Source organism: Varroa destructor, unplaced genomic scaffold (assembly GCF_002443255.2).
Source record: "Varroa destructor unplaced genomic scaffold, Vdes_3.0 BEIS01000001.1, whole genome shotgun sequence".
Classification (NCBI taxonomy): Eukaryota; Metazoa; Arthropoda; class Arachnida; order Mesostigmata; family Varroidae; genus Varroa; species Varroa destructor.
Window position 1 is genome coordinate 21,894,117 of NW_019211454.1, and position 25,824 is coordinate 21,919,940.

General features: G+C 39.5%; 2 protein-coding genes and 2 long non-coding RNA genes across 10 annotated transcripts in view; 1 reads left to right on the forward strand and 3 right to left on the reverse strand.

Annotated features, from left to right (window-relative positions):
* Positions 1-420: 420 nt before the first annotated feature.
* Positions 421-8,521, forward strand: LOC147758380 (uncharacterized). Of its 2 annotated transcripts, none has more exons than XR_015318534.1 (2): positions 421-2,733; positions 8,155-8,521. It is a non-coding gene; the product is annotated as an uncharacterized LOC147758380 (long non-coding RNA). The 2 variants fall into 2 exon arrangements; XR_015318535.1 differs by lacking the exon at positions 421-2,733 and adding an exon at positions 7,873-8,007.
* On the reverse strand, positions 4,730-7,969 carry LOC147758381 (uncharacterized). The gene is made up of 2 exons (XR_015318533.1): positions 7,859-7,969; positions 4,730-5,145 (listed from the first exon to the last, which is right to left on the reverse strand). It is a non-coding gene; the product is annotated as an uncharacterized LOC147758381 (long non-coding RNA).
* A 461-nt stretch (positions 8,522-8,982) lies between the features above and the next one.
* Positions 8,983-17,194, reverse strand: LOC111243366 (uncharacterized). Its single transcript, XM_022788809.2, has 3 exons — positions 13,682-17,194; positions 11,083-11,345; positions 8,983-10,077 (listed from the first exon to the last, which is right to left on the reverse strand). Exons 1-3 carry the CDS (start codon positions 13,968-13,970, stop codon positions 9,988-9,990), a joined length of 642 nt encoding a protein of 213 aa, XP_022644544.1. The 5' UTR covers positions 13,971-17,194; the 3' UTR covers positions 8,983-9,987.
* Positions 17,195-17,339: 145 nt separating this feature from the next.
* LOC111243371 (uncharacterized) overlaps positions 17,340-25,824 on the reverse strand; it is a 41,896-nt gene continuing 33,411 nt past the window's right edge. For 4 of the 6 annotated variants that reach the window (XM_086976741.1, XM_022788814.2, XM_022788815.2 and 1 more), the window contains exons 2-6: positions 21,973-22,067; positions 21,700-21,758; positions 19,402-19,486; positions 18,734-18,934; positions 17,340-18,443 (exon numbers count right to left, since the gene is read on the reverse strand). In XM_086976741.1, the coding sequence (XP_086832867.1) occupies positions 18,860-18,934; positions 19,402-19,486; positions 21,700-21,758; positions 21,973-22,067 (314 nt within the window). In that variant the 3' untranslated portion in view covers positions 17,340-18,443; positions 18,734-18,859. Of the gene's footprint in view, positions 18,444-18,733; positions 18,935-19,401; positions 19,487-21,699; positions 21,759-21,972; positions 22,068-22,424; positions 22,740-22,912; positions 23,031-25,824 lie in introns of those variants that run through there. The other 2 variants (XM_022788816.2, XM_086976743.1) reach the window with 2 other exon arrangements.

Below are 25,824 nucleotides of genomic sequence, written 5' to 3' on the forward strand. Positions count from 1 at the left end.
CAGATCACAGATCCATTTGTAGCGATAAAAGTTACCGTATTTTTACTTAGCGATAATTGTCAAATCTTTGTCTATGTGTTTGCGACTTCCCTTCTTGCGTAATAGGCGGCACCGAACGCTGGCGCACTAATGTCTTCAGTAAAAACGGTGCCCGCTACGTTGAATGCTTGTAGCGCAAAATGTTTCACTACGCTAGAATTCAGAGCATTTCAAGTCATGTTGACTGGTAATCAGTCGAACTTAGTTTTAAACTTAGCTTTCTAAGCTCGTTGTACTCTTGAGTTTCGTGCATTGTCAGTAACAGCTTGACCTGAAAGGTCAATGTCTAAAGGTCTGCCTACATACAGACATAAACAGTCTAGATTTTTTTAGGCTCTATGCAGGGACAAGCACCGTTTAGAATTCTTTTTTTTTTTGCCGCAGTGTGAACTTAGTACTAACTGGCATCTCTTTAAAACTAATTGGCACCTTATTGCCTTTGGATAGAAGCTGAAAAGCCTGGACAATCTGTGTTCGATTGATTAGGGAAAGGTCGTTTGAAATAAATGATCGACTCAAGTCGATCAATATTAGAATCAATATAGGAACAATCCTTCTATTTTTTCTGCCTCGAGACCTTCTGTCGAAATTCGAAACATGCATATGTTTACCAAATTGTTGCTGTTGTAAAGGTTTTACTATACTTAGAGTTCCCATTCGTGCTAAATAATTCAATGTTACGCGCTTCGCTGTGGCTCGCAAAAGGCACTCGTGTTTACTTCATGAGGAGCTTCATATCCTTTGCCTACTTGTGCTGAATATCCGATTTGTGAACTGTGTGTCTAATGGCTGAGAGACTCGAAAACGTCAGAAAGGGCACAGTTGTGTGACGTTTCAGCGCAGGGAACGGCAGGCAATACATGGCACGTGTCGGTGCTGGGTTTCCTTGTCGAACACAATGACAAAATTATCTCTTTCAAAATTATCTTTTGGCAACATCTCCTGCGTCCCTTCCACGAACGGACGAGGTCTTGCAGATACGCTAAAATATTAGTAATGTGTAAGCGCGTCGATACCAGAGTAATACGGAGCGCGATAATTCAAAATAATATTCTCTATGTAGACCAACATATGCAAATGGAAGCATTAAGTCAGCGTGCGTGTTCGCTTGATGTATTGCGGGAGCATGATTCAAGGACCTATACTAATATTCGTTATAAGAGTTTCGCTTTTTGTTCAAGGTTAAGGGTTATATCTACTCCAATATCAAATAGATCAGTAAAGTATCAAAAAAAAAAACAACTACTACTAAAGAATTAGCACGTGAAGCACTGAATGGGGTGCTGTCCCTTTTACACTTCAAAAGAACAGCCTCGAATATGGCAACCGTATTCTTTTTGCACCAATGATTTTCCTTGCCAATTTCATGAATATACTATTGTGCCATTTTAAAATAGGCTTCATTATCACTGCTGCCGTTTGTGCTCTTATGTTGGCGTGCTCCACAGGGTAATATTAATATGTCTTTTTCTGTGATGGAGAAACAATATATTTTGGTCAGTTCAGTTTTTTGATGAAATGCGTATATCGTAACCAACGAACTTACACAAAGTGCCCACGTCATTGTTAAACTATGTAACTGTAAGTTTATCTGTTAATAGCACACTCGTTGATCTGGATATGCCATACGAAATCGTTATTATACTGTAAAAGCCGCCTCTCTGAGCAAACCAGCGGGCCTGCGGTTAGGTAGGTTGAGACGCTTCTCTTGATCAATAATTATTCGTATCGGAAAGGTACATATTAGAAAAATCGTATACGTTGTAAGCGACTAGAAAACGTGACGGCTCGTGTATAATCTCGTGTGTGTAATTTGTTGCTACATTAGCAACATACTACCACGTGCGTGTCAAATGGTACTATTTCAGATATCGTCACATCTTCATTTTTTTTTGAACTGGAAGTAACTGTTTTCGTCGTGAGGTTATTTCGATTTTGTAACTTGTCAATAGTACCAGGTAGCTTCAACAGTCATTGTTGCACACTGAAAAACAACATCACTGTAGCATGTGATGTGCCTATGCAGTTAAATAGTCCTTTGCCGGATGATGAAATTGATTGTGTACGCGTTATGCCCGTTAAAAACCGGCAAGTGAAATCAAGCGATCGACGTTAACGATGGATACTTCTGACATACACGACACGACGACAAAGTTATTGCAAATTTATAAAGACATTTTCGAGTGATTTGTGCATAGTCAACTGTTAGACCGGTTAGCGCCTACCTCTGTTTCGTCTACAAGATGATTCCAATTTCAATAGAGAGCTTGTTTTGATTTTTTTATGTACGTACTCAGTACTTGACGTCCATATCATTCAATGATAGCGATGATGGCCGAGAACTGTTGAACTCGCTGGGTTCCCCAACCCAATTTCCAACGCACACTTCAACAAATTTCAGGTTTCCTTCGGAAAAGAGCATTGGCGTCGAACTTTGCCCTCTCGATCGAAAAATGAATATCTCCTGCCAGAAGCGTGACTCCGTATGTTGCCTTATCAAATCTTTTAATACCGTATGTCGTTGCCGGATCGACCTCTCGCGTGGAATGGGTAGAGTGAATAGATAAGAATAGTGAATTTTTCTACGCAGTTTTTTTGTAATTTCGTAAATATCGTATCGCGCTGCTGACTGACGTTCCATCATGAAGATGAAGCCTTGTAAGGGAAATGCAATGAGCTGACTTTTGTGCACAGGTAATTATGGACCATAAATATATTTGAACCTGAAGATCCGATGACGCTCGTGTGCGTATTTATTAATAGCAAAAGAAAAATCAGATACACAAGGCAAGCGCAAGCTCAGTAATGATAACGGCAGAGAGATCCAGCAAGACCCGCCCAACAGGACCTTCCGGTCGGACAAGTTCTCGATGCCTAAGAAGTCAAAGTAATTTAGAACAAGAGAAAAACAAAACTCACATAGTAATTCTTTAGCAATATCTCTCCAAGTAAGAACAGGATGCATGGGTGGTGAAAAATGCGTTCCTTAGAATGAGCTGAGATAAGTATTTTTTAGAGAAAACTAAGACGCAGAAACTAGGCCGGATGTGTACTCAACGAACAAATCCACAGTAACTATTTAATAAATTTCAACATCTGACGTACACGAGCAGATTTAGAAATGATGATTAGATTGTAGAAAAACAGATTGACGGTAACTCTGTTACGTTGGTAAATGTCTTTGTTTTTTCAACTCAATTTAATAGTCGCTTTTGCTTAAAACGGTGGGTATAATACTGTATATACATGTTATGGTTGTTTATTATTATATTTTTATACGATAATTATACGATAATGTTGCCTGCTCCATAAAGTACAATATGAGGTATTTGTTCCACGGATCAGATTTGTCCTTTATATTAGTCGAATTATCAGTATGAGCGAAGTTCGCGTATTCTTTTCAAGAAGAGCTGACGTTTTTTGAGCAAGAATTCCGTCACAAATCAAGTAGCCATTACGACCCACGTTTATCGAAAGAAACGCCAAATCACCGGCAGGTGTCGGTGTCGTTCTTGTGGCCTAGGTTCGGACCCGGGCATAGACAGACAATTTGTTTCGTGATGTCTAACAGCGATGTCAGACGTAGAACTCGAAACACAGAAATGCCACTGTTCCACAGATTCAACTGTTTCACTATTCTATTGACTAGGCTATAATCACAGGAGTTCTCCTCTTAGAGAACAGTAAGTACCAACTAAATCGTGCGGTTTGTAAGGGTAGTGAGGTGCAAGTTGATGCTTATTATCTTTGCTGGGTATACTCAGCCGGATCTCGAGCGCAGCATAATTACAGCTAAAGACCACCTGCATTTTCTGAGTGATTAAACAATTGTGTAGATGTCTGTACGTGCATATATGAAATATATATCAATTTCGCGATAATATTTTGTATGTATAAGAATATATATATTAAAAAAAATCCTGTTCGCGTATATATATGATGGGGTAGAAGTTTCTTGGAAAGTTCAAAAATAGATAATTGACAATTTGGGATCGTGAATTGACGTTCGTTAAGGTAGAGAGAGGGAAAGCGCGGGAGAATAACAGTAAAAAATTAGTAAATTGATTACTATATTTTTTAAAAATCCTAAATAGGTATATAGGGCCTTAAAAGAAAGCCAACCTATTGCTAATTGAGAAATTATATGCTAGGAAATAAACATGTATGTATTGGTTTTCTTCAAAAGCACATTATGTTCTCCATTTGAGGAATGCCTTGTCTTATCGATTGAAGTTTTCATAGCTTGAAGGGACCCTTCGTTGTGGCAAATGGTAGCAAGTGGAAGAGCCCTAGCTGCTATATTACTATAGATCCGCATATATCCTAAACTGAAATTTAACAAGCGTTTTGGCAAACAAAAATATACTTTGGGTGCTGAAGAACACAATTGAAATTTGCTATACTTTTTTGTTGTGGAGATAATCTGCTCTTATGAACTTTATCAACTAAAATATGAAAGAACTAAGTGTTTCAAATCTTAACTAGAGCTCCGCATTGTCAGCTGTAATTAACAAAGTTAAAAAAACGTACAGCTGTCAAGTACTAGGGTTCATTCGTTATTACAACAAGCTTCTCCCAAAGCAGTGTTATTCTTTTCTGAAACGCATTTTCCATAAGTTAGCGAGTGGGTCTAATTTACCGAAGATGATGACGCTGTTCAATAGAACAAACATGGCTGAGCGACAACATATTTGCTTTCAAACATGTCGATTGGGGCATTCTGAGATCTTTTATTGAGGCGATTGGGTTTCTTAATTTTCGTACCAACTGATAAAAAGTATTTCTTTTAGAGTGGCGCAGGGTTTTATCTGCGCTTCAGAAACGGTCGGCGGCTGTCTCATTTTAAATGGGAGATTATCTTCTGCGATTTAAAGTGCTGTAAAAAAAACGCAGCTCCAGAGAACGTTAGCATATTCTGCGGGGTAGTACTGATGCCCGCCTCGTCCCTGAGGCTAAACATATCGAAGTGGCGAACTCTCGATTTCATGTTTTTTTTTTTTATTGTGGATACATGTGCGGACAGCTGCTAGTTGAAAGGGCCATCCATGAGCAAAGGTTCACGGCCTAAAAGACATTAGAGTCATCAGCTTCACGGCAAACCTGCAACTATGTAATCAATGAGATTTGGTCATACCCTCTTTATACTGTTTACTTCGTATCAAACGACAAAGTAATTATACTGCCTTGACTCGCCCTTTATCATAGCGTGCACTTCTGTTTGCTTTGTTCAGTGACCTTTGCTATTTCTCTATTGAATAACCATTAACAATGTCACTGTTGTTTGTTAGTTGGTCGTTAGTTGCACTAATATTTTGAAAAACGTATTAATCAGTGGAGATTAGGAATCGACTGATCCGTGAGGCTAAGTAATTTGTTTTTATGAAGAATCGTTGGAATTTAGATAATGTGATTGCCAGAAGAACGGCACAAATTTCTTGTAAATATAACAACTATATAAACGGCTGAATTGTCACAAATAATACATAATAGTATATTGATAACTGGTCTTGTTCAATACCAAAAAGATGAATAGTATCCGCCCGGACATCGTTTAACAACTAAAGCAGTTAGCTGATTGGGCATTGATAATATTAGAACCTTTTTTATTATAGCAGAAACTATGACAGCCTCAAGGTTTCCCTTGATTCTAATGTCGGATCGATAGAAAATGATTCATTTAAGTATATACGCTCTTTCTTGTCTTTGAATAAATGTGCATTGTGATCGAAAACGTAGCCAACAAGCGAGCCAAAATAGGATAGCTTGTAGCGTCTACGTCTGAGTGAAAAAAGTTCCTTTGTCGCTAAACAATTTAGTTACATCATTAATACTACCCAATTGCTTATCTATAATATATATATAGCGCCGGTTTAACTGGATATTAGGTTGCACTGATCAGAACCGTATGTTTTTTGAGGAAAAGTAGAAAACATTTGTGGTGGACTCTAACACAACTTATTTGGTATTCTAGGTTTTAAAGTTCAATCGAAGGCTAAATAAACACCTGAAAGGCACACTTAGTACAAATATATTCACACATGATCGTATCTTACGTCGTATTTCCATTAGCAACGTTGGCCGTAACAGCAATCAGGCCTGCCCCGTCAATACTAAGGTTTATCGTTTTTTCCATTAGTTGTAAATTGCGTTGTTTTTTTTTTCGAGCGAAGCTTAGCGGACTACGCGGTAACTTTTTGTACAGCGAAGCTGTCATCCATAAAAGTTGTTTTGTATGATCTACCGTGAACAACCTCTAAAGGCTCCAAGTTTACCGCATAATAATTTTTATTTTGTTGTATGTTAGTTATCATGAATAAAGCTGCTCCACTTCAACTTTGAACGTCTTTCTTGCAGAGTCGAAGTTTCTGCCAAGGGCATAAAGGGAACGATATATATTTCTGCATTCTCCGGAAGAATAAATCCTGGTCTTCGTAAGAAAAAAAAAGCGGAGTGTTATATGAAAGAGTGCATTATATTTATCGCGTTTGTCTGCTTGGGGGATGAGTTTGCAAGGGCCACGCCCTAAATTATTATTGTGCTATTATTATATATATATATTGTGCACTGAAAGATTTCCGTGCTGCGATTTTCAGTGGAAAGTCTAATAGTGTAGTAAGGGGGCGAAATTTATAAGTAACAATAAGAATGCATTCGTGTAAAAACATGATTTACATGCAACCGAGGCAAGCCTGTCTACTATCGCATCGCTATTTCTCTCCACCCCCCTAAACACTGACTGGTGCTCTTCTTTAGATTTTGCATTATCGCATAGAAATTTTCCTTCATTGCTTTAACGTTGCGTGTTCCATTAATTTAAAACAGCGTTGAGTAGCTCTGAGGGCATTATTAGGAAAGGTGACTGATTACTTCCATTCAAACCCAAGCCTATTACCTCGTTCTTTCCAAACATTCACGCACATATGCATTACTAGAGCGTTAACTTGTGTTAGCAATTACGTCCCGATTTGCCCTACCAGTGCGTCCTTAACTTAACCTTAGTCCTCGAACCTTGCAATGTATTCTATCAAAAAACCGACGGTAATACAACACAGAGAATTGACGAGTACGAATTGATTTTTATATACCTGAACATGCATATTTAAGCCACCGCGGTCAATTCCATAGGTGGCCAAACACATTTCACTACGTGCTACATAATTAAATTACTGGAATATAGAAAAACACACATTTCGTTGGATGGAGCAGTTTGTATATCTCAACGATTCATATTTGCCCCTTCAGAACGGTGCAATAACAAGAATGTTTTTGCTTACTAGTAAACGTCACAACGCGAAAGATATTTGGGAGGTTCGAAGGCGGTCGCAAACGGTTAGTTTGACGAGTTCTGGGAGTGGGCGGGGGGTTTATCGGCCATCTGAAGGAATATTAGTCAAAACGAAAAACTAGCAGCATTCTTGTTTAAATTCAAAGCGCGGTTGAGTTCGTACCGAGGCCAGTCGTGTAAAGAAACTACTATTATCAGTAGTACAATTCGAAACTAATTTATGAATGGGTGCTAATTAGCTAGATCGTTTATATTTATGCTGTCTGTTATTGTATTGACTCGTTCCACCTCATTCGGGCTCTACTTTACTATGAATTGCTTCGAAGAGGCGTAAAAGAAATATATTTGCTCCATTTCATTGAATGCTTCAAAGTAGACCTGTGAGATAAAAAAAAAAAACTATTGTGATACACAAAGTATCTCCTGAGTTTCTCCTACAAATTCTGCCGATCGATATCGATATTTCGCCGTTCGTAGATATCACGCTTTATGGTATTACTAGTAATAAAATATGAATGGTATCATTATACTTACTTATAGAAACAAAACAAGCGACGCCAAGACGATTTCGAAGTTATTCTCTCAACTTCGAAATGCTCTCTGTGGGATACTCTTAAATAGAGTGAACTAGATCTAGAATCAGTATAAGCCGCAAAGCTGTGATTATCAAAATCAGTTCCGGTGTTAGTACCTGTTCGAGGAATTTAACCTTTGTAGCCAAGGGATGAATCTTATATTCGACTTTTAAAATTGATTACGGTGATTCAAGCGTCTCCGTTCTCTTAGTTCGATAATCTCTAAATGATTCTACCTCTCATTTTGATCATCAGGTCGAGCGCTTCGTTTAGTCACGCGTGCTCTAATCTGGCTATATCGAATGATTCTATTATTATCGAACGGCCCTGGCAGTCCGTTTGGATGCACGGGCAAAGCGAGGCACGTGTTCCCCGGAGCGATTTGCATAATATTTTTATAGAACGACGCAAAAGAGGGGATAGGGAAGCAAATTCGCCTTTGCCGTCAACGACAATAACAGCAAGGATCAGACAAGCCAAGAAAGGATGATTAACTATTCACGCCGACTCGATTTTCTCTTGCTGAACCAATCATGAGTTATCATTTTCAGCGTATTTTTAATTAGCTCCTGCTTAATAAAAGTTGTGTTCTCCTGAAGAAGCCCTGATCAGTGTACTGTAATCCGCTGTTGGCTCTTGTTTACGTATCGATAACTGGACCCGAAACATATTTCATTCACAAAGTCTAGATAATTATAACTACAAATTGTATGATTTACCCAAATCCGATCAATATCCCGATCGTTGCGTTAAGCGCGCATCGTCTAATCTTGTCGTATTTTGTGTAAATGTTATGTCTCCTGTTAGTGTTTTGGTAGGCGACAGACATTCTATCAGGGCGGTATGATAGGTGTAATATTTAAATAACTTAGTTCATGTGAATGGGACTTCGGAGGTATTAATTATATGCCTAAAGACATAATCACAGTTCCATTGCGACAAATACCTTTATTGTCACTGAAATCCGTTGAAATACCTTCAATTTTAATAAAATGACGATTTACAAAACTGAAATAAGATACTTTATTAAGAATCATAAAAATAGAAAAAAAATATTTTAAATTAAAAAAAAAAAAGCGATGTTTCAAAATTTACAAATTAAATACTTTGGTTTATTTATGGACCGAGTAGTGTGAAAGCATTGACAACTGTGGAAATAGCTGACCATAAATAATCATATCCGTCCTGGGTCTTGACCCAGTGCCATTACAGCAGAATAAATAATTATGGCCGAAATATCGCCCAAATGTGTTTATTACTAATTTACTCAAATAACTCAAAATTAATAATCATAGAAAAAGATACTATGCTTTTGTTGAGTTTTAAGAGTGCTTTTAAAAAAGAGTTGAGGTACTGATCAAAATAACTCACCAGTGCTATACGATGTGAGCTATATGTCTCCGTAATCGTGCAATGCTAACATATTTATTCAATGGACTCAGAGACACGTGAGATAATCTAAGTTCGATACCCTATGTACACACACTTCAGGTCGAGTTTTTTTCTAAGGACCATTATTTAGCCGTCGGAAGTGATGCTCAACGACTCAGGCACCTTTGACTTTTGACAGGATAGAATAGAGACAGGAGTGTAAGGCTACTTCTCAACTATAAACAAGCGGCAGCTAATGTTCGGTTATGATCACGTAAGAATAAACAATTACTACTGTAATTATATAGACAGGCAGGCAGGCAGGCAGGCAGGCAGACGGACGGACGGACGGAAAGATGTGACGTGAAAATTGAACGAGATGAAATGAACTGTAGGTGTGACAAGGCGTGTCCTACATCAGAAAGCCCAAATGAAAGACAGGCTTAAGACACGACAGCATTGTAACCAACTCCAATTCTAGACGTACACGAAAAATTTCTGTCAACGTGGTGATAGAAAGCGCTTTTAGTTTGATTGTCTAAAGAAAACACTAGCAGAAAAGTCTTTGATCGCATTTTTCCATGAGTATAGGCACTATATGTATTCGCTATGCTCGTTGGAGGGTAATGCAATCGGGTAGAAGATTTTTTGCTAATCAGAATGGACGATAGTCGGAAGGAAGAGCCGCTCTTCCAGGCACGTCAAAAAACGTTAAAGTCAATTACTGCTCTTTTCATGTCCTCGAAAATTCTTAGATTTCGGGGTAGGACTCAAGAATTGTTCGAGTTCTTCAAGGATCCGCTTCATCTGAAATTAACATCGCACGTTATATCAATGACGTTTTAAGTTTTCTATATTTGTCAACACACTATTCTCACTGGATGAACGCTATTGCACGATACGGAACTAACTATTACTATTTACGGTTTCAAAGGCAGGCTAAGCGTGGATCTACAGCTCGTGCGCCTCAAGCATAAGATTGATTTGCTTGCGGCGTAGAACAGATGTGTACCGCGCAATCTTCATGATATTCTAACGATGCGATCTATCGTTGTAGGCACTTCTTTGTTCTACCACATAGTGAACTATGTGTAATTTAGATAAGAAGTTCGAACGTGACATTCAACATAAGTTTGCAATATAACATGTGCAGCTTTCTACGGACGCGCCCTAGGGTGCGATGGCTCTACAGTTCTACAACTTTGATTGTGACTGGTTGCCAGGATCTAAGTTATTTATGCCTAAGTTCTTATAAACGGCGTAGTAAAACAGAACGGTTAAATGTCATTGTGCATTGCTCGTTTCATTCTGAATCAAATATCGATAATGGATGATCCATTGAATGCGTACACATGTCACTGCTCTTAAGTGCACCGACAAGCGGCAGCTGCGCAACCGGCGTCCGTTGTTGCCTTAGTGCACCTTATCACTTAGAATAGATATCGAAATGTGGCCAAGGCCCTTAGCGGTAACAAAGTCCTTCATTGGCCACCAGATCGTTGCGAAACCGGTGATTAGATTCGATATATAATCAAATTCGGAGAAATTTCATAAACATACATTCAACATGGAAAAATTACTAGCATTTTCATTGGCGAGTCCGTATCGTTACAGAAGCAGATAGGAAATCGCAAAGATAGTGTACTCGCATTAACCCGTTTAAGCCTGTTTAACCTATCGATATTTCAAGGCATTCACAAGTACGTTAAATAGTTCAGTCACTTTTTTTCTCTCTAATTTTCGCATTGCTTTTACCAAATTTTTTTTTGCATTTGTCAAAGATGCTTATTATTACTCAGGATCGACAATTACCTGTTGCCGAATATCTTGCTCAACCTCGAAGAGTGACTGACGGATCTCTCTCCGCCGGCGAAAAACTCCAACCCCGGTCCCACTGCCGATCCCCACCATAGGAGCTAGCGCTCCCATAGCCAAGATAGCAGAAGGCGCAATCAGCGGTGCAGTCATTATGGCTCCCAACATAAAGGGACCCATCAGGGAGAGAAGCGAACGCGCCATTGTATTACGACCTACGGCAGCCACAACTCCAGGCAGAGAACGGCCCCCAGCAACATCTGGATAAAATAGGCGGAAACGAAATTTTTTTGTATATATTCGCTATATTCGAAGGTCCCTAAAAAAAACATGTTGGAGAATCAAGCCGTCCATGCAATGTACTTCTGCAACCAAACAATTACACACAAATGCTTTGAACTATTCAAAGCTATAAATAGCACTGCAAAAGGATATCACGTGGTTGAAAGGGCGGAAATCCATCTCGGAAATGTCTTTCCTCTGAAAGCCCGATAGCAAATAGTGGTCTTTAATTTTTAACGCAAACAGACCCGACCAAATGGACATGTCAACGCATCTGTTGCACTATTAGCTGTTCATATAGTGAGGCTCAAAACGTAATTCTACGGTCCGTAAGATTTGGCCGAAGACGCACAACAAGTCTTTTGAACGCTCTGCTAATTAAAAGTAGAACGTATTTGTTAACGTTTTTGCCGACGTCTTTTACTGTGTTAGACCCTCAGACTGTGAGCGTTCTTCGAAACGAACACTTTTGGCAAACATGGCGATCCACTTAGGTCTGGCAGCTTTGTGTCACCTTAGTTTCTGTTTTTACCACATAAAGGCATGACTCGAAAACGAATGAGGTAAACAAATAAATATTATCATACGGCTTTTATAATTATTGAATAATTAAAACGAATAACATCTCATTTTATCACATCGAACGACGTGAGCTATATTTGTATGCGAGTATATATAAAAGTGGTGACACCAACCGAATGTCCTAAAAAGCCACCTCTAATTGTAAGTCAACCACAATTTAAACAATCATTCGGAGTTTGGGTAAAGATCGCAGTTAAAACACAGAAGATATTTTCCTAGAAGATCAATGGTTACGGCACGGAACGAAAAACATCCCTTCACCCTTGCCATTTTATCTTCAGTCGATCTGAAAACTACGGCTATTAGTTTCAAGGACGCAGCACAGCAATGGCCATGACGGACCAGATATGGACTCATCGCAAAGTCCTTCTTCTGGGAAATGAAGACGATTTCATGGATCCGTGTATTTGTTAATTGACGAAAATAGTATGTAAATCCTTAACTATCTCCAAGCAGCTGTAATGACGCAAAAACAACGCCGATCCGGCTCCAGCTACAGAGCAGACAAAAATCAACGAATTTCTTCTAGGTTAGTTTTTTTTCAATGAATATTCGGGACGCTTATTCCAATTCGCTACCCAATCCAATTCCATACTGTATATGTAAAAGTAGAAAGCTCTTTATGCTATTCAGAAAATCGGTGCGTTGCCCGATTAATGCCGAGTTCTATATAAATGGGTCGATTGGGCAGCAAGTGACTTATTCGAACAATACCTCAAATTATACAGTGCGGCGTTATAAAAATCATACCTGGCCTCTTCTGACATGCATCTATTCAAATATGTAATACGTACAAAATGACTTCATACATTTTGGCAAAAAGGTTACACTGATATTTACGTATATGGCATCATTTGAGTGGGTGTTTTCTATAACCTCAGCGCAAAATCGATCGCATATTACGAAACGAATGCCTGCCCGCAACGTAGACCATATACAGATACGAGAACAAGACTGCTGTCGCGTTTCATCGAGTCTTACGCAAACGGCCAGCCATTTCTATCTATTTTCTAAAAGTAGTAAGGTAGGATATTGTGGTAATTGTTCAAAGTTAATTAGCTAAAAAAAGTAATGTGATTGACCCATTTTTTGTTAGCACGATTTTGCGATAAGCAAAATAATAATAATAACAATGCCGATGATTTCAGTCAATCGTAATGGAGATAAGATGAATTTGTGTAGTCCCTGTGTACAGATATACCACTGCGTTACTTAGATAATTTCCCCTATAACCGCTCAGCCTTTTTTTGTACAGAATAGAAATCACATATAAACATATTAATATGAATAATTTTATTAAAACGAGCAAGTTATTATAGCAGTCGACTTGAGAAGTTACATACATATGACCGTTTTTGCGGTCTGCTCCTATTATTTGTTTTGCTGAAACTATACACCCAGAAACCCGGGTGCTGAAACACAACTGAATTACTTGTAGTGAGCACTGAAGGTTGGCAAAACGTTAATAGTGTAATTGAAAAATATCCTTGTTAAACAGAGACCAACAAAAACAACTAGAACCCTACTTCCAACTTTGATCTATCGAGTTGTTCCTAAAGGATATTTGGTTCTGGCCGTTATTTGATTACCATCACAAGAGTCGCTCGAAGATTATGTCTGCCCTGTCCGTCAAGCTGCCACTCAAAGGCCCAAAAGATGTCACAATCTTACGCAGGAAACAGCAGTTAGAAGAATACATTTTCACTTAACTGGTAAAATCTGTTGTACTTACTGTGTACGTCTCGGCCAACGTGCACCACCGGATTCGAGTTCGAAACGTCCTTACTCTTTGGCAGTATATTGTCGATCAATGAACCTAACTTGAAAGCTCCAGCACCCCTTAAGCTCACATTCGGCGAATCCTTTGGGCTCTTATTTTTTAATCTTGCGATAGACGAGGAGGAGACTCGATCTGCGAACGATGTGGTCAAATTAGAAGATTCAGCACCAGCTTTCAGCGTAAGAAGCAGTAATGTGGTTATTGCAAGCCACCGTGACATGTTGCACTTTCGGCACTGCATCCAAGATACGATTAGCCGGTATGAGAGGAACAGGTTAGCTTATATCACCGACCCAGGGAGGATGTGGGTGGGGCCCTGTTGAAGATCTGCCCCAAAGAGGTGTCCGGACATGGAGCTCTTGCCGGAACATCTTCAGGTCATTCTACGTCTCGATCTACTGCAACTCATGCGATGTCCAACTAATTCAAGTTGGCCTCTTTTCTGGCTTCTAGCAGCTTTGTTATTAGAAGATCTTTTAATGGACAGTTGCTTTGCGTGACGCCGGTGCAGATGACTAGAAAGCACTACTAGGTCACAGAAAAGTCCAAAAGGTGCACGAGAATAACTGCTATTTTCATCTATCTGCCTCGGAGCGTTCCTGATCGACAAAGCTATGAAGGACTCGCTCCCAGCAAAACGCTATAAGTCTCGAACGCAACGCGAAGTCGAAAGTTTTCAGCAAAGGGACTCATGCGACAGCGTGTCGCGGCTAACGTTATGCCCCTTTTAGTCCGTTCTATCATTTTGATCTTAAATAAATAACCTAGAAACTAGTAACATTCATTTTCCAAATTGAATGCTAGCAAACATGATCTTTTTTGCTTTCATAGGACACACAGTTGAAACATTCTGCTGATATATTCTTTCTTTTTTGAAAATGATTAATTGTTAGGCGTTAACGCTAGATATATGAACGCATCAAAAACTAGCTTACATATATACACACCTCGCGAAAACCTAGCTTCTTAAGCAGTGATAGATGAGCGCAAGCTTCCTGAAGTGTGTAGGCCTCCTATTTTTAATATGACTTGCAAGTTCTATAGTAGATGAACAGGAGAAGCAGTGTTTTCATCCTTAACGTCAAATTCATTTTTGTGTTCTATCCTGCTTCGAGTTGTGATTTCAGTCAGTCCATCAGACATTCAATGAAATTTTAGCGCTTTAGTTTAGGTCTTACGTGGTTCCAAGTCCAAATCTCGGCTCTGAAGGGCCGAACTGTGTTATACTGTAAACAAATGCCTTGAAGATAGCTAGCCTTGAGCTCAAAACGAGATTTGTGTGTCTCCAGCCAGTTTTGTCCTTTGCTATGCTATTCTGGAATCCCGTACTGGATATGGCCTTCTTTACAAACACGTTATACAGCTTTTGGTGAGCGTATTTTATTAGGTTCACCTATTCCCGGGGGAACCGAGTAGATGCTATATGTCCAACTGCTGTACGACATAAATAGTACTCAGTACTCTCGAAAAGAAAAACTCGTCTGGATTGACGGTATTTCTTGATAAATTACATCCTGAACTCAGTTTATATAAAAAGACTTCTGGGCGTCGATTGTCTAGCTGACTAATGCCTTTTTGCATAGCGAGTTATCGAAACTAAACAGCTTTTTTGCTGGTCTATGTAACCCGATGAATTACTGCTCCGACAAACACCTGAGCAGATTACGAGTAGGTCAAATAGTTGGACAAGACGGACGTAAAGCAGATAGAGGAGGTCAAACAGTTTAGACCGATAAGCGTCGGTGTTGATTAACCAGTATGCTGTGTTTTTAAGTAATCCTAAACAAGTCCTTAGAAGCTTCCAGCAGAAAATTTACAACGTGTATCATAGTAAGTATAAGCTGTGACCTAAAACGAGACTTACGAAACGGACGCCGCCAGCATATAACCGTATGTGTAGCTACAGAAAATTATAATATTGCTAGTAGGTTTGACAGTCAAGCGGATTAAATGTATTTTCTTTAAACAAGTCATATATCCATATCAGGGACGTCGATCTATCAATCGCTGTACGATGTATTCGAAGTTAATCGAACTAACTAAGTTAATCGACTAGAAGTTAATCGTAGAAGTCGTATTTCGAAATATCAGTCTCTAGAGTAACCTGCTGCTACTACAGAGTCCAGCAGACAACAATGCAAAAAAAATAAACGATGCACAAATGTTCTTCTCACTCTTAAGTGCTATTGTACAACCCGATGTGACACCTTAAATAAGCTCCGGTAACTGTAATATATATGAAAACACATGCGTGACGCAATATGCCACATCTAAATAACTGGAGTTGATTGTTCAGATCTGGGGCATTTTGTACGCTAGATCATTTGACAAGTATCCGGATAACACAAGAAATAGATAACAATTAAAACTATTCCCTCACAAGCTGAATTGTCCGGCCTTTCGGGACGCCTCTCATTTTGGAGCTTAGATTAATCGTCCACAGCGGATGTCTTTTCGCTGTCAATGCCAGCAAAAGTGGCACCATTCAAAGTACGTATACGTGAAACAATAACAAGAAAACAAATCTTGCGAGTAGTGCCGTTGTTAAGACGAATGGACGAATGGTAAGACGAAATGGAGACGCATTCGATTTAGCCGTCCGCTGTATTTCAATAGAGCTTATGTCATGGCTACCCAAAGCCTCCTCTTAGACAACATAACCCCCACGTATCGCTCATCGATAAATCATATCGTTTCGTGCGCCGAAAAAAAGAAGCACCATTCCATTAGACTCTCCTTTCTAAAAGGAGTAGTCATTAAACTTCTGGTTTAGGCCGGAATCGCATTTCCTATAAACGTAGCTTTGAGCAAGTCCTAGTGTCAGCAATCCCAGCAACAATGCCGAGAGTAGCTGAAATTTAATTTACCTAATTCGTCTCAGCTTGGACGGGACTAGAAGCCTTCTATTTCCGCGTTGCACCGAAATGACCAGCTGCGACACCCATTCATGGGCTAAAACCTTTTTCATACAAAAGTTTACTCTCGGTAACTTCTGTGATTTCGCTATGAACAAAATCTGGCTCATTTAATGGGTTGCTATTCGCTTCACATTTCGATTTACGTACGTGGGTATTCACAGCTGTATGCCCCAGAGATATATCAGTACTCGTACGAACCCCATACGAGAAAGATCCGACGTCGACGTACGTGTGACGCTGCCGAATGACAGCAGTTTTCAGTGGGACCTTTTCCTCGATTAGCGTCGGCCGGATGCTCATCGATTGACCTGCTTTGTTAGTAGACTCAGCTGGAAATTACGACTATTCTCTGGAATATCATTATGAGCTTGCAACGAACGAGGCGGTTCTGCTGCGTTCTTAATTTCGAATTTTTCACTACGTTGTTATTTATAGCTATCCGTGGCATAGGTAAACCTGTATCGAGAGAGGTCGTCATCAGTGTGAATTATTAGTACTGCATTTGACAGAAAGCAGACATTTTATTATTCCAACCTAGTTGCTATATATTCACGGAATTGCGTTTTTCCTCTCTCCCTCTCTCTCTCTCTCTCTCTCTCTCTATATATATATATATATATATATATATATATATATATAGAAAAACGCAATATTCTACATACACACACATATATATATATATATACACAATCTGCGATGCATATATTTTTTATTTGGCTAATATTCGAAAATAGGATTACTAACATAGTCTTATCCGGTCACTTTTTTCTTATCTAATGTATAGTGGCGTTTCTTCCAGCAAGTCTTTCAGTTTTGAGATTCAGGGGTTCAGGGGTTCATGTTCAGGGGTTGGTTATGCGGGACATGTGTATGTGGGTTCGTTTCATTCTCGCTGACTGATTGATAGGTCTTCTATGATTGTTGTTCTCTATCGGGGGATAGTTCCCGACACTAACAAGCTTCAATTTTTCTTAGCTAATTTTGGTTCGCTAACCTTCGCAGTGATCAATTCAGCGAAGTCCAACACTCATTCGGGTCTTATAATTAACGTCGAACAAATATTCACGCCTCTCTTTGGTTGCATCAAAGAAATATATGTATATATATATACATATGTCGTTTTGAATAAGTTATAATTTTCAATATGCTGTTTTCATGTAAACGTGTCATGTGTGTCGCTGCGAGCGCGGCGTAAGTGTAATTCACTTAAGTTATGCGCAACGTTCCGGTGGGAACGTGTCGTGTCGTGTCGTAAGTTATGCGATATCAATTTGGGAGATTCAGTTTCTGAGATACGATATCGATATTTTCACTTCATAATAACTGGTGGGGCTGATTTTCATTTTGCCGTTGATCTCTCGTTGCCGTTACGACGTTTCTGTCATTATTCAGTACCTAGTGGGGTCTGGTGGAAATCCACGAACTGCTGTTGTTTGCATGGTAACATCGTTCTATTTGATTAGAAATCTATATCAGTGTAAAATCAGTCTAAAGTGTGACGCGATCACGTGTGCTTATACGAATGATCTTTTTCCATTACACGTTTCAATGGCGACGTCAGCTATGTTCGTCGTGTTAATACATGTTGACTAGACACTATGACGTGTTGCCGCGAAAGCATCCTTGCTGCGCGCAAAGTCTATGGCGTAACTTTTCAGCACAACAGGTTACGATGAGGTATTTTTTTAGGAACTGTTTTTGCCTTTCCTTTGGTGCTATTTTCCCGGAGACCGGAGGCTGGATTCTCACTGGGGCGTGAATATACACGAGCTGGTATCTTCTGTTCGCTCCATCCTCTGAAGGAAAATTGCGATTGTTGGATGCGTTAGAATTGTCTACGCGGAACGTAGGCAGTGACTCAGTAAGGGTGATAGTTTCAGCAGGGGAACTAAGATTATTTCCTACGATACGTTTCTCTACAAAAATATTATCGACACAGTTAGATAGATATATACAGAAGAGATTATTGTTATTATTTGTAGATAGTAGATGCTGGCTGAAGCTGTCTCTGTGCAAACGATGCAACGCATGTACATACGTGCTTTGTCTACGATTATTAAATCACTGCCGGGGTGCAATAAATTACCTGCCGTTCGGGCGATAACTGTATTATTAGCGTTTGATCATCAATCATTCACCCGTCATCCACCCTGTCATTCAATGCCGCTTTCGCAGGCTTCGAGGATTTCTGTTGTGTGGTCGCATGATTACTCTATCGGCGCCTGACGGGGCTAAAATCACCAAAGCCCTCGTCAAAAATGTCTGACTCGAAGCCCCGGGCGTTGACCTGTTCAGGTAAAAATTCGGAGCAGTAAATATCAATTCCGCAGAAAAGAAGCATAAGATACAAACATATAACTGTAGCCGCGTCACCTATACAATACTATCAACAATGCCCTGTTCGTTCGAAGTTAAAGCAATTGTATTTATATATGAAATGACACAACTGTGTTGTGTTGAGATTTTACTCTGTCTCGATACGATATCGTATTTTTGCAAGCCATTATAGCCCTAAACCCGCTTAGACTCCTGGTTTTACAAGCTCTTCCTTAAATTATTTCAATCTACTTCATCGGCTATGGGTCCAACCCGATGTTTAACAAGGCTATCCAAGTTCTAGTATAGACTGTCGTTAATCCTCTGGCATACTAAACACTATGCAATTAAAAAATTATTTAGAGGTAAGATAGCCCCACTTTCGTACAAGTTAATCACGTAAATTTCTACTAGTAATGTTTCGGTAACTCTACTTACTTCCGGAAATCGCTTGACATAATCGTATCTGCGGCTGGTACCACCATGGTAGCGAGGAGAACGTAGAGAACGCAATAGAATCGTTCTAAAATTCAAAAAAGTTCGTATCAAAAAATGGCTGTTTTCTGTTCATACAGAGTTAATTGCCCCTAGCTAGCAAGTTACCTTCACATTGTAAATAGCCAGTTTTAATATGAATTGATACACGCGGTATATGTGAATCCATTTACCTCGTATCCATTCTTGTGAAAAAAAAAAAACTGGTTTTGAAATTGTACGACTTTTTTTGACATATAACAAGATTGTGTAATTAAACTGTTTCGTATGAACGTTCGCAATAGTAAGTTCAAACTTTTTACACATACATAAGTTTCTTCATTCTTAATCGAAGTACGTGCAGTTACCAATGACGACCCTTCACCTTTCAGATGGTAACTTGGTTATTTGGCTTCTTAAAAGGCGTAAAGTTGTACTTTACGCTTTTTAAGAAGCCATATCTTGAAAGGCAAATTCGACGTGATGTTAATTTTTTGCATTATGAGCTATTGAAATTTCGGTGAAAAAATGTGATTTTTGCAAGAAATGCCCGATAACGATGATGGATAAGAGGGAGTCTGCCAATGTTTTCTACCGCAACTCATGCCCTGTTCGGTCGAACGTTACCACGTATTAACGTTCTTTTAACTCTTTTTCATTGATGCAAAGTTGGTTTATCTTCTTCTGCAATAATTGACAATACACCTAAGTCGAAATAGGCAGGCCTGAATTTATAAAGCTATAATGGATAGTACCTGCACTAAAGTTCAAAGCAAACATTCTACATATTCATAGCTGTGCATTTGCGTTAGGCTCATGCTCTGCTTGTACATTATGCACTGAAATGCCCCGTCTGCGATTATTCTAGAGGAACTACCGTTCGTAACAAATGAAAATTCGAGCAAAAAAAACACAAGTGTCCAAACGCCTGTTTTTGATACCTGCTCAAATCATTCGGCATTTATTTACCCAATTCTTCCCTCTAGGAACTTGACCAAGCTAGACGAGTGTGATGTTTTTCTCTACACGAAACCTGAGTGTTCAGATCCGTGTACTTGCTTCAGAATCAGCTTCCGCTACAGCTCTCAGTTCCTCGTTATTTACTCTCCCCGAGACCCACTTTCAAGGTCAACGTTTTCTTCCGCAACTTCCAGAACCGGCGGCTTATTATTCGCCTTGTAAGAAATTGCTCACGATATACAAGGTTTGAAACCCAACTCATATTTGTAAACTATGCGGATTTTCCAATTAACGTGTCTTAAATTTTGTTAGTAGCGATAGTTTCATCTCTTCAACTTTTTCGATATGTATAAATATAAATTAAGCACTTCATTAAACATAAATGTCAGATATTAGATTGTAAGATGGGTTTTCTTTAATGTTCCCTTTCTTTTTTTCTATAGCATATGAATATGTTCATTCACTTCCATAGTCCCGTATTATCATTATGCGGTAAGCGGAACATTGCATTGAGGTTAGGCTACAGAGATAGATGTTCCTGATAAAAAAGAAACGTGCATATTTGATGTCTACTCTAATTCGCTATTGACTGAGGTAAGATACTTATATCATGGCGGTGCGGAGTCTATGCCTGAGAACACTGTTTGAAGGTGATTAACCAAGCTCACCAATAGTAGTTCTCGAACTGAAGGATGCATTCTGCTCTGTCGGCTACCTGAGGTCGATGAGGATGGCAAACAACCCGTGAATTCGCCGAAAAGATAAGCCGCAAAATATTTGAAGCACCTAGGATGTATGACTTCCTGTATTTGAACAAAAACCTCTTCGCGTATCCCCTAAACGAGGTAAAGCACGCAAGGCTAAAAAACATAGCCTTTTGTTGTCTGCCAGTACTTTGACCGGCATAAGCAGGTAACGATAACAGATTTTTTTTTTCCATAATTGTTACGAATGATGAAAAATGGTGTCAATATAAAAACATGGAAAATTCCCACAGCTGTATGTGCCTACGGGCAGAATTAATCCAGATCACCATTTTAAGGAGATCATGATTCGGCAGTCGTGGGAGTGTGTTACGAAATGCTTGAGGAGGATCGACTTGTGTGGATCTGTATACAGCTCAATTAAATAGGAATTTATACATATAATAATATCATATATAAAATATTGCAAACATAGGTTCTCGGCTTAGATAGAAGAAGGGAAAGGAAAACTGGTCGGTGATTGATAAGGATTTAAATATTTTTTTAATGAAATCGAAAATTAACGCATGCCATAATGATAGCTATTGTGCTTCTCTACCTGATCGCATTCATCATCTCAGTATCCGATGCAGCCCTTCCGTGACCAGTTGCCGTTCCCTAGACACGCAAACAAAGTTTATATCGAATTTAGAAATACATACAATGTTGCTTCTTATTGCTTACAGGGGAACAAGTATCAGACTGAATGGCCCGCAGTTATTTTGTGCTGTTTATGAAAATTTAGCTAAGCAATAAACCTACTGAAGACGATTTTATTAAGTTATACTTGCATGTATGTGTGCCTCTTGGCCGTCGTGATTACCACACTAACCTGAAAAGCATGTTCCTGTTCTTCGGCACCGGCAGCTGACCCGGCCAGAAACGCTAGGCACAAAACCGTAGCAATAAACACGCTGAGTAACACGGCTGAAATTGAAATTGGTTTATTAGTAATTTTAATTATCAATAAATTATATTAATTATTCCGTTGGACGAGATGCCTCGTTCAAATGTAGTTCTTGCAATAATATATAGTATTCTGGCATTTAATGCGCGCATGAATTGATCAGTCATAACTATGATAGTACATGTTGAAACAGCAGTTTCCTTTCACGTCACCATTATAACTATATACGCAATTGAGATAAATGAAGACGTGCTTGCCATGCAAAACTGATGGATGTGGATCACCCATACCGTTAGAAAATACTAGCTTTAGCAAAACTTACAATCATTGTAAGTTTCGCTGAAGTTACTGAAAGAACACAGTCGAAAAAAACTGACCTATTTCGGCTTGTGCCATTGTCCATCGCATCCGTGAGTTCTAGCATCTAACACTATAATTTAGTCGAATCTACCGTTTTCGTCTTCTATAAAGGGGCTGGTCCAAGGGTGAAAAGATTCACCAATAAAACAACACTAACCGTAAACTTAATATATATATATATATACATAACTTATATATTATAATAAGTTATATATAATAAGCCCATATATATAATATGGGTTTCACAAACACGTAGATTTAATTGCAGTTTTGGTACAGCTTTAAGCAATGCCCTTCGGGACGCTTTTGAACGGGGTACTTAGGCTCAGTATTAAAGCAATTGTTGTTATTTTCATTGTGTACAGCTGGCTACAATTTGAACGTGTATAAGACCGCCATGGTGCCACAGTGAGATATTATCCGGTCCGACGCACGTCAAGTGGGTCCAATTGGGTCTAGGTAACGAAATCAACGAAGCAAATTTAATAATACCGAATTAACTTACCCATGCATACTATGCTAGATCATTCAATACGAAATGCAACACAACAAACTTCGACTTGTCGAACTCAACCATCGTTTTTGATCTTATTCAAAATTATGCGCCATTATTGTTTACGTTCGTTTGTTGCAGTTGTCATCTTTGAGGTCAAGCTACATCGGGACACAGGAGTGATTTGTCTCTGTTTACTTGACTTTTATAGATTTCTTAATGCAGTGCTTGTTCGTTATCTTATCCAATTACTGACAGATGCTCTGACCTCTAATGGTAACTTTCCCGAACACACGCTCAGATCTTCTCAGATACTAAACGGTACAAGTGCATTGGAAGAGTAGAAGTCACCGTAAAATATAGCATCTTTATAGAATTGAGCCCTTTTTTAATATGAATATTTATCGCGGTTCTGAATGATTCAATAAACATAACGCTGTTTAATTAAAAAAACCCTCAACAGCGTACGGAGCGATGACTGGCAGTTTTTACTTGGCCCCTAAAAATTGGGCTAGGCTTTCAGACATGTAATCTGCAAGGATCTTATATGAATATTATGTATTTCTCCACAACGTTCCCTTTTCTGCTCGAGGTTTTGCTCTCAAAACTTTGGCTCTACCCTCCCCCTCCCCCTCTCCCTCCACCCTCAATCAAGTTTTTCATTTTAAACGTAAGAGTGTCATTGAACGAACGATATTAAGCGAATAACTTAAGTAGTGCAGCCGTTTCGCAGACGCTAGAACGTGGGCAACGACGACAAAAGTGGGGTAAAGGGAGAGTGAACGGTAGAAATAGTGCGAGGGGAGTTAAATTATGCGATAATGAAAAGATCTCTTGCAGCGGCGCCCTATAGATATGGATCATAAGATCGGGGACAAGTTTTGAGGGCTTCGCCGGAAGACGACTCGGAAACTTCACGATGAAACCGCCAGAGCTAGATAGAGGGTCGTCAACGCTAAACTAAATGCTTCCGCAAGATGAACTTAGCTTTCTAACGCCTGACCGCCCCTGCTACTTAAGGGAGGATGATTATAAAACATGCATAAACATCTTTTATAGAGACAATTGGCAATAAGGCAGCAAAGGGGTCAATCAAATTGGCTAAGTAAATAGATCTTTCTTCCTGCGATTTATGATTATATGATCCTTGGCAATCTATGAAGAATTTCTCTTAAAGACAAACATACGTGTTTCACATAAGGTTCACGCTGTTTTCTTGGATTTAAGCAGGTCGTCCCGTCTTTACAAGGATTTGCATTGTGCATTGTATGCCATTAGATTGAGTTTATCATTGGGATGATATGGCTTTGGGTGCCATTTGTGATGCTTATAAAATAAATAGAACCAACACATATTGCTGTACTAGCCCTTTTCCACGAAGACTACAGCTGGACCTCATATAAAAGGACAAGGCAAGTACCTATACTTGTCTTTTGATCATTTATTATAAATGTATGCTGGTGTACATACTAAAGTCCTAAGGTATTACAGGATTACTTGCAGTTAGTGGCACTCAATTGTTTAGTTACACACGGACTGCTTACGCCCCGGTTTAACGAATCATATAAACGAATCTTATATATGCCAAGGAATGGTATTTAGCAAGACTATGTATGCTTAAATACATACACCCAGAATTCACGAGTTCAATTCAAACCAGAGATATAACATCATGCTGAAAAAAACGTCGATCGTTCAGTCGAATATAATTTATTGGCTCTAGTGGGCACGCTGTCTACGCTTCCTTTTACCTGCCAATTACTGTTAACCAAAGCCTATATGTTGTAAGGATGCACGCCTCCACTATTAAAGTTATAATTATAATTATAATTAAAATAATAAAAGATCCAGAGTGCTTGAAGCCATGTAAAACGCTGTTCGTCAGTAACAGTTTTTATATTTACAGCGTTTTGGTGGCAGTGACAGGGAATAGAAACCGCGGTAACAGGCTAAGTCAGGTGGCGGCAATATTCGGCGTCTATTACAAATGAGGTTACGGCATCGACCGACTAGTGGAAGCAGCCTCAGGGCAGGCGATGACGATGCATCGTCACTCGCCTCCCTTCGGACATCGTAAAGGTTACTTTACCATCGGTCCTTTTGTCTGATTTACCGCACCCTAGGTAAATAGATCTCTTCAGTTGAATTCTATTATATGTGTCCAGAGCTTGGCTCACCAGCTCCTGAGGACTGCTATAGTTTAGAGTGGTCACAGCGTTTAAGGCATGTCCAGCAGCGTAGGTACGGTTCAAAACGAAGCTTTTTTAAATGTTTTTAGAAAAAGTGGCCCCTGTTCCATTTAACCGCGCGCTCGCTACGTTAGCGCCCTGGACCTCGTCATGCAGCTAGATGACAAGGACAAAATGCTATTTGGCATGCCAAGGGAGCTCTACCAGCCCATGAGGATGTCATTGGGTCTCCAACGCACCCGTGACATTCCAGGGGTTGATGAGTAAGACCGTTGAACTTCTAAAGTATGAAATGGTTCTCGTCTACCTCAACGACGTAATAGACCGCTTACCTGACTTTGACACTCACATGAACAACCAGCAGAAAGTATTTGTAGCCATGGGTTCTGCCGGTCTACAGCTGAATGCAAAGAAATGCACTTACGTAAGGCAGGAAGTGCTGTATCTAATTTTACTAACTGTAAGTTTATGACCGCCGGATTCCCCGAAAAGATTCGGGTAGTTGAAACCCTGCTTTATCCTGCGTCTGCTAGGGAGTTAAAAAGCTTCTTAGGCCTAGTTTCCTATTGCCAACAATTCGTGCGGGACGTCGCGCGTATCGTAAGCTCACTCTACACAATCGTCGATGCTAAAGACTTAGTCTTACACGCCAACCACGACCACGCTTATCGGTTGCAATACAAGGTCATAAAGGGGCCTATCATAGAAAGGTCCTGTAAGTGAGGTTACAGACGG

Excerpts from the sequence above, each read along its gene's own strand:
- LOC111243366 (XM_022788809.2), bottom strand. The coding sequence starts at position 13,970 with ATGCAGTGCCGAAAGTGCAACATGTCACGGTGGCTTGCAATAACCACA. Across the intron at positions 11,346-13,681 it reads CGTTGGCCGAGACGTACACA|ATGTTGCTGGGGGCCGTTCT; the intron begins GTAAGTACAACA and ends TATTTTATCCAG. Across the intron at positions 10,078-11,082 it reads AGCAAGATATTCGGCAACAG|ATGAAGCGGATCCTTGAAGA; the intron begins GTAATTGTCGAT and ends TGTTAATTTCAG.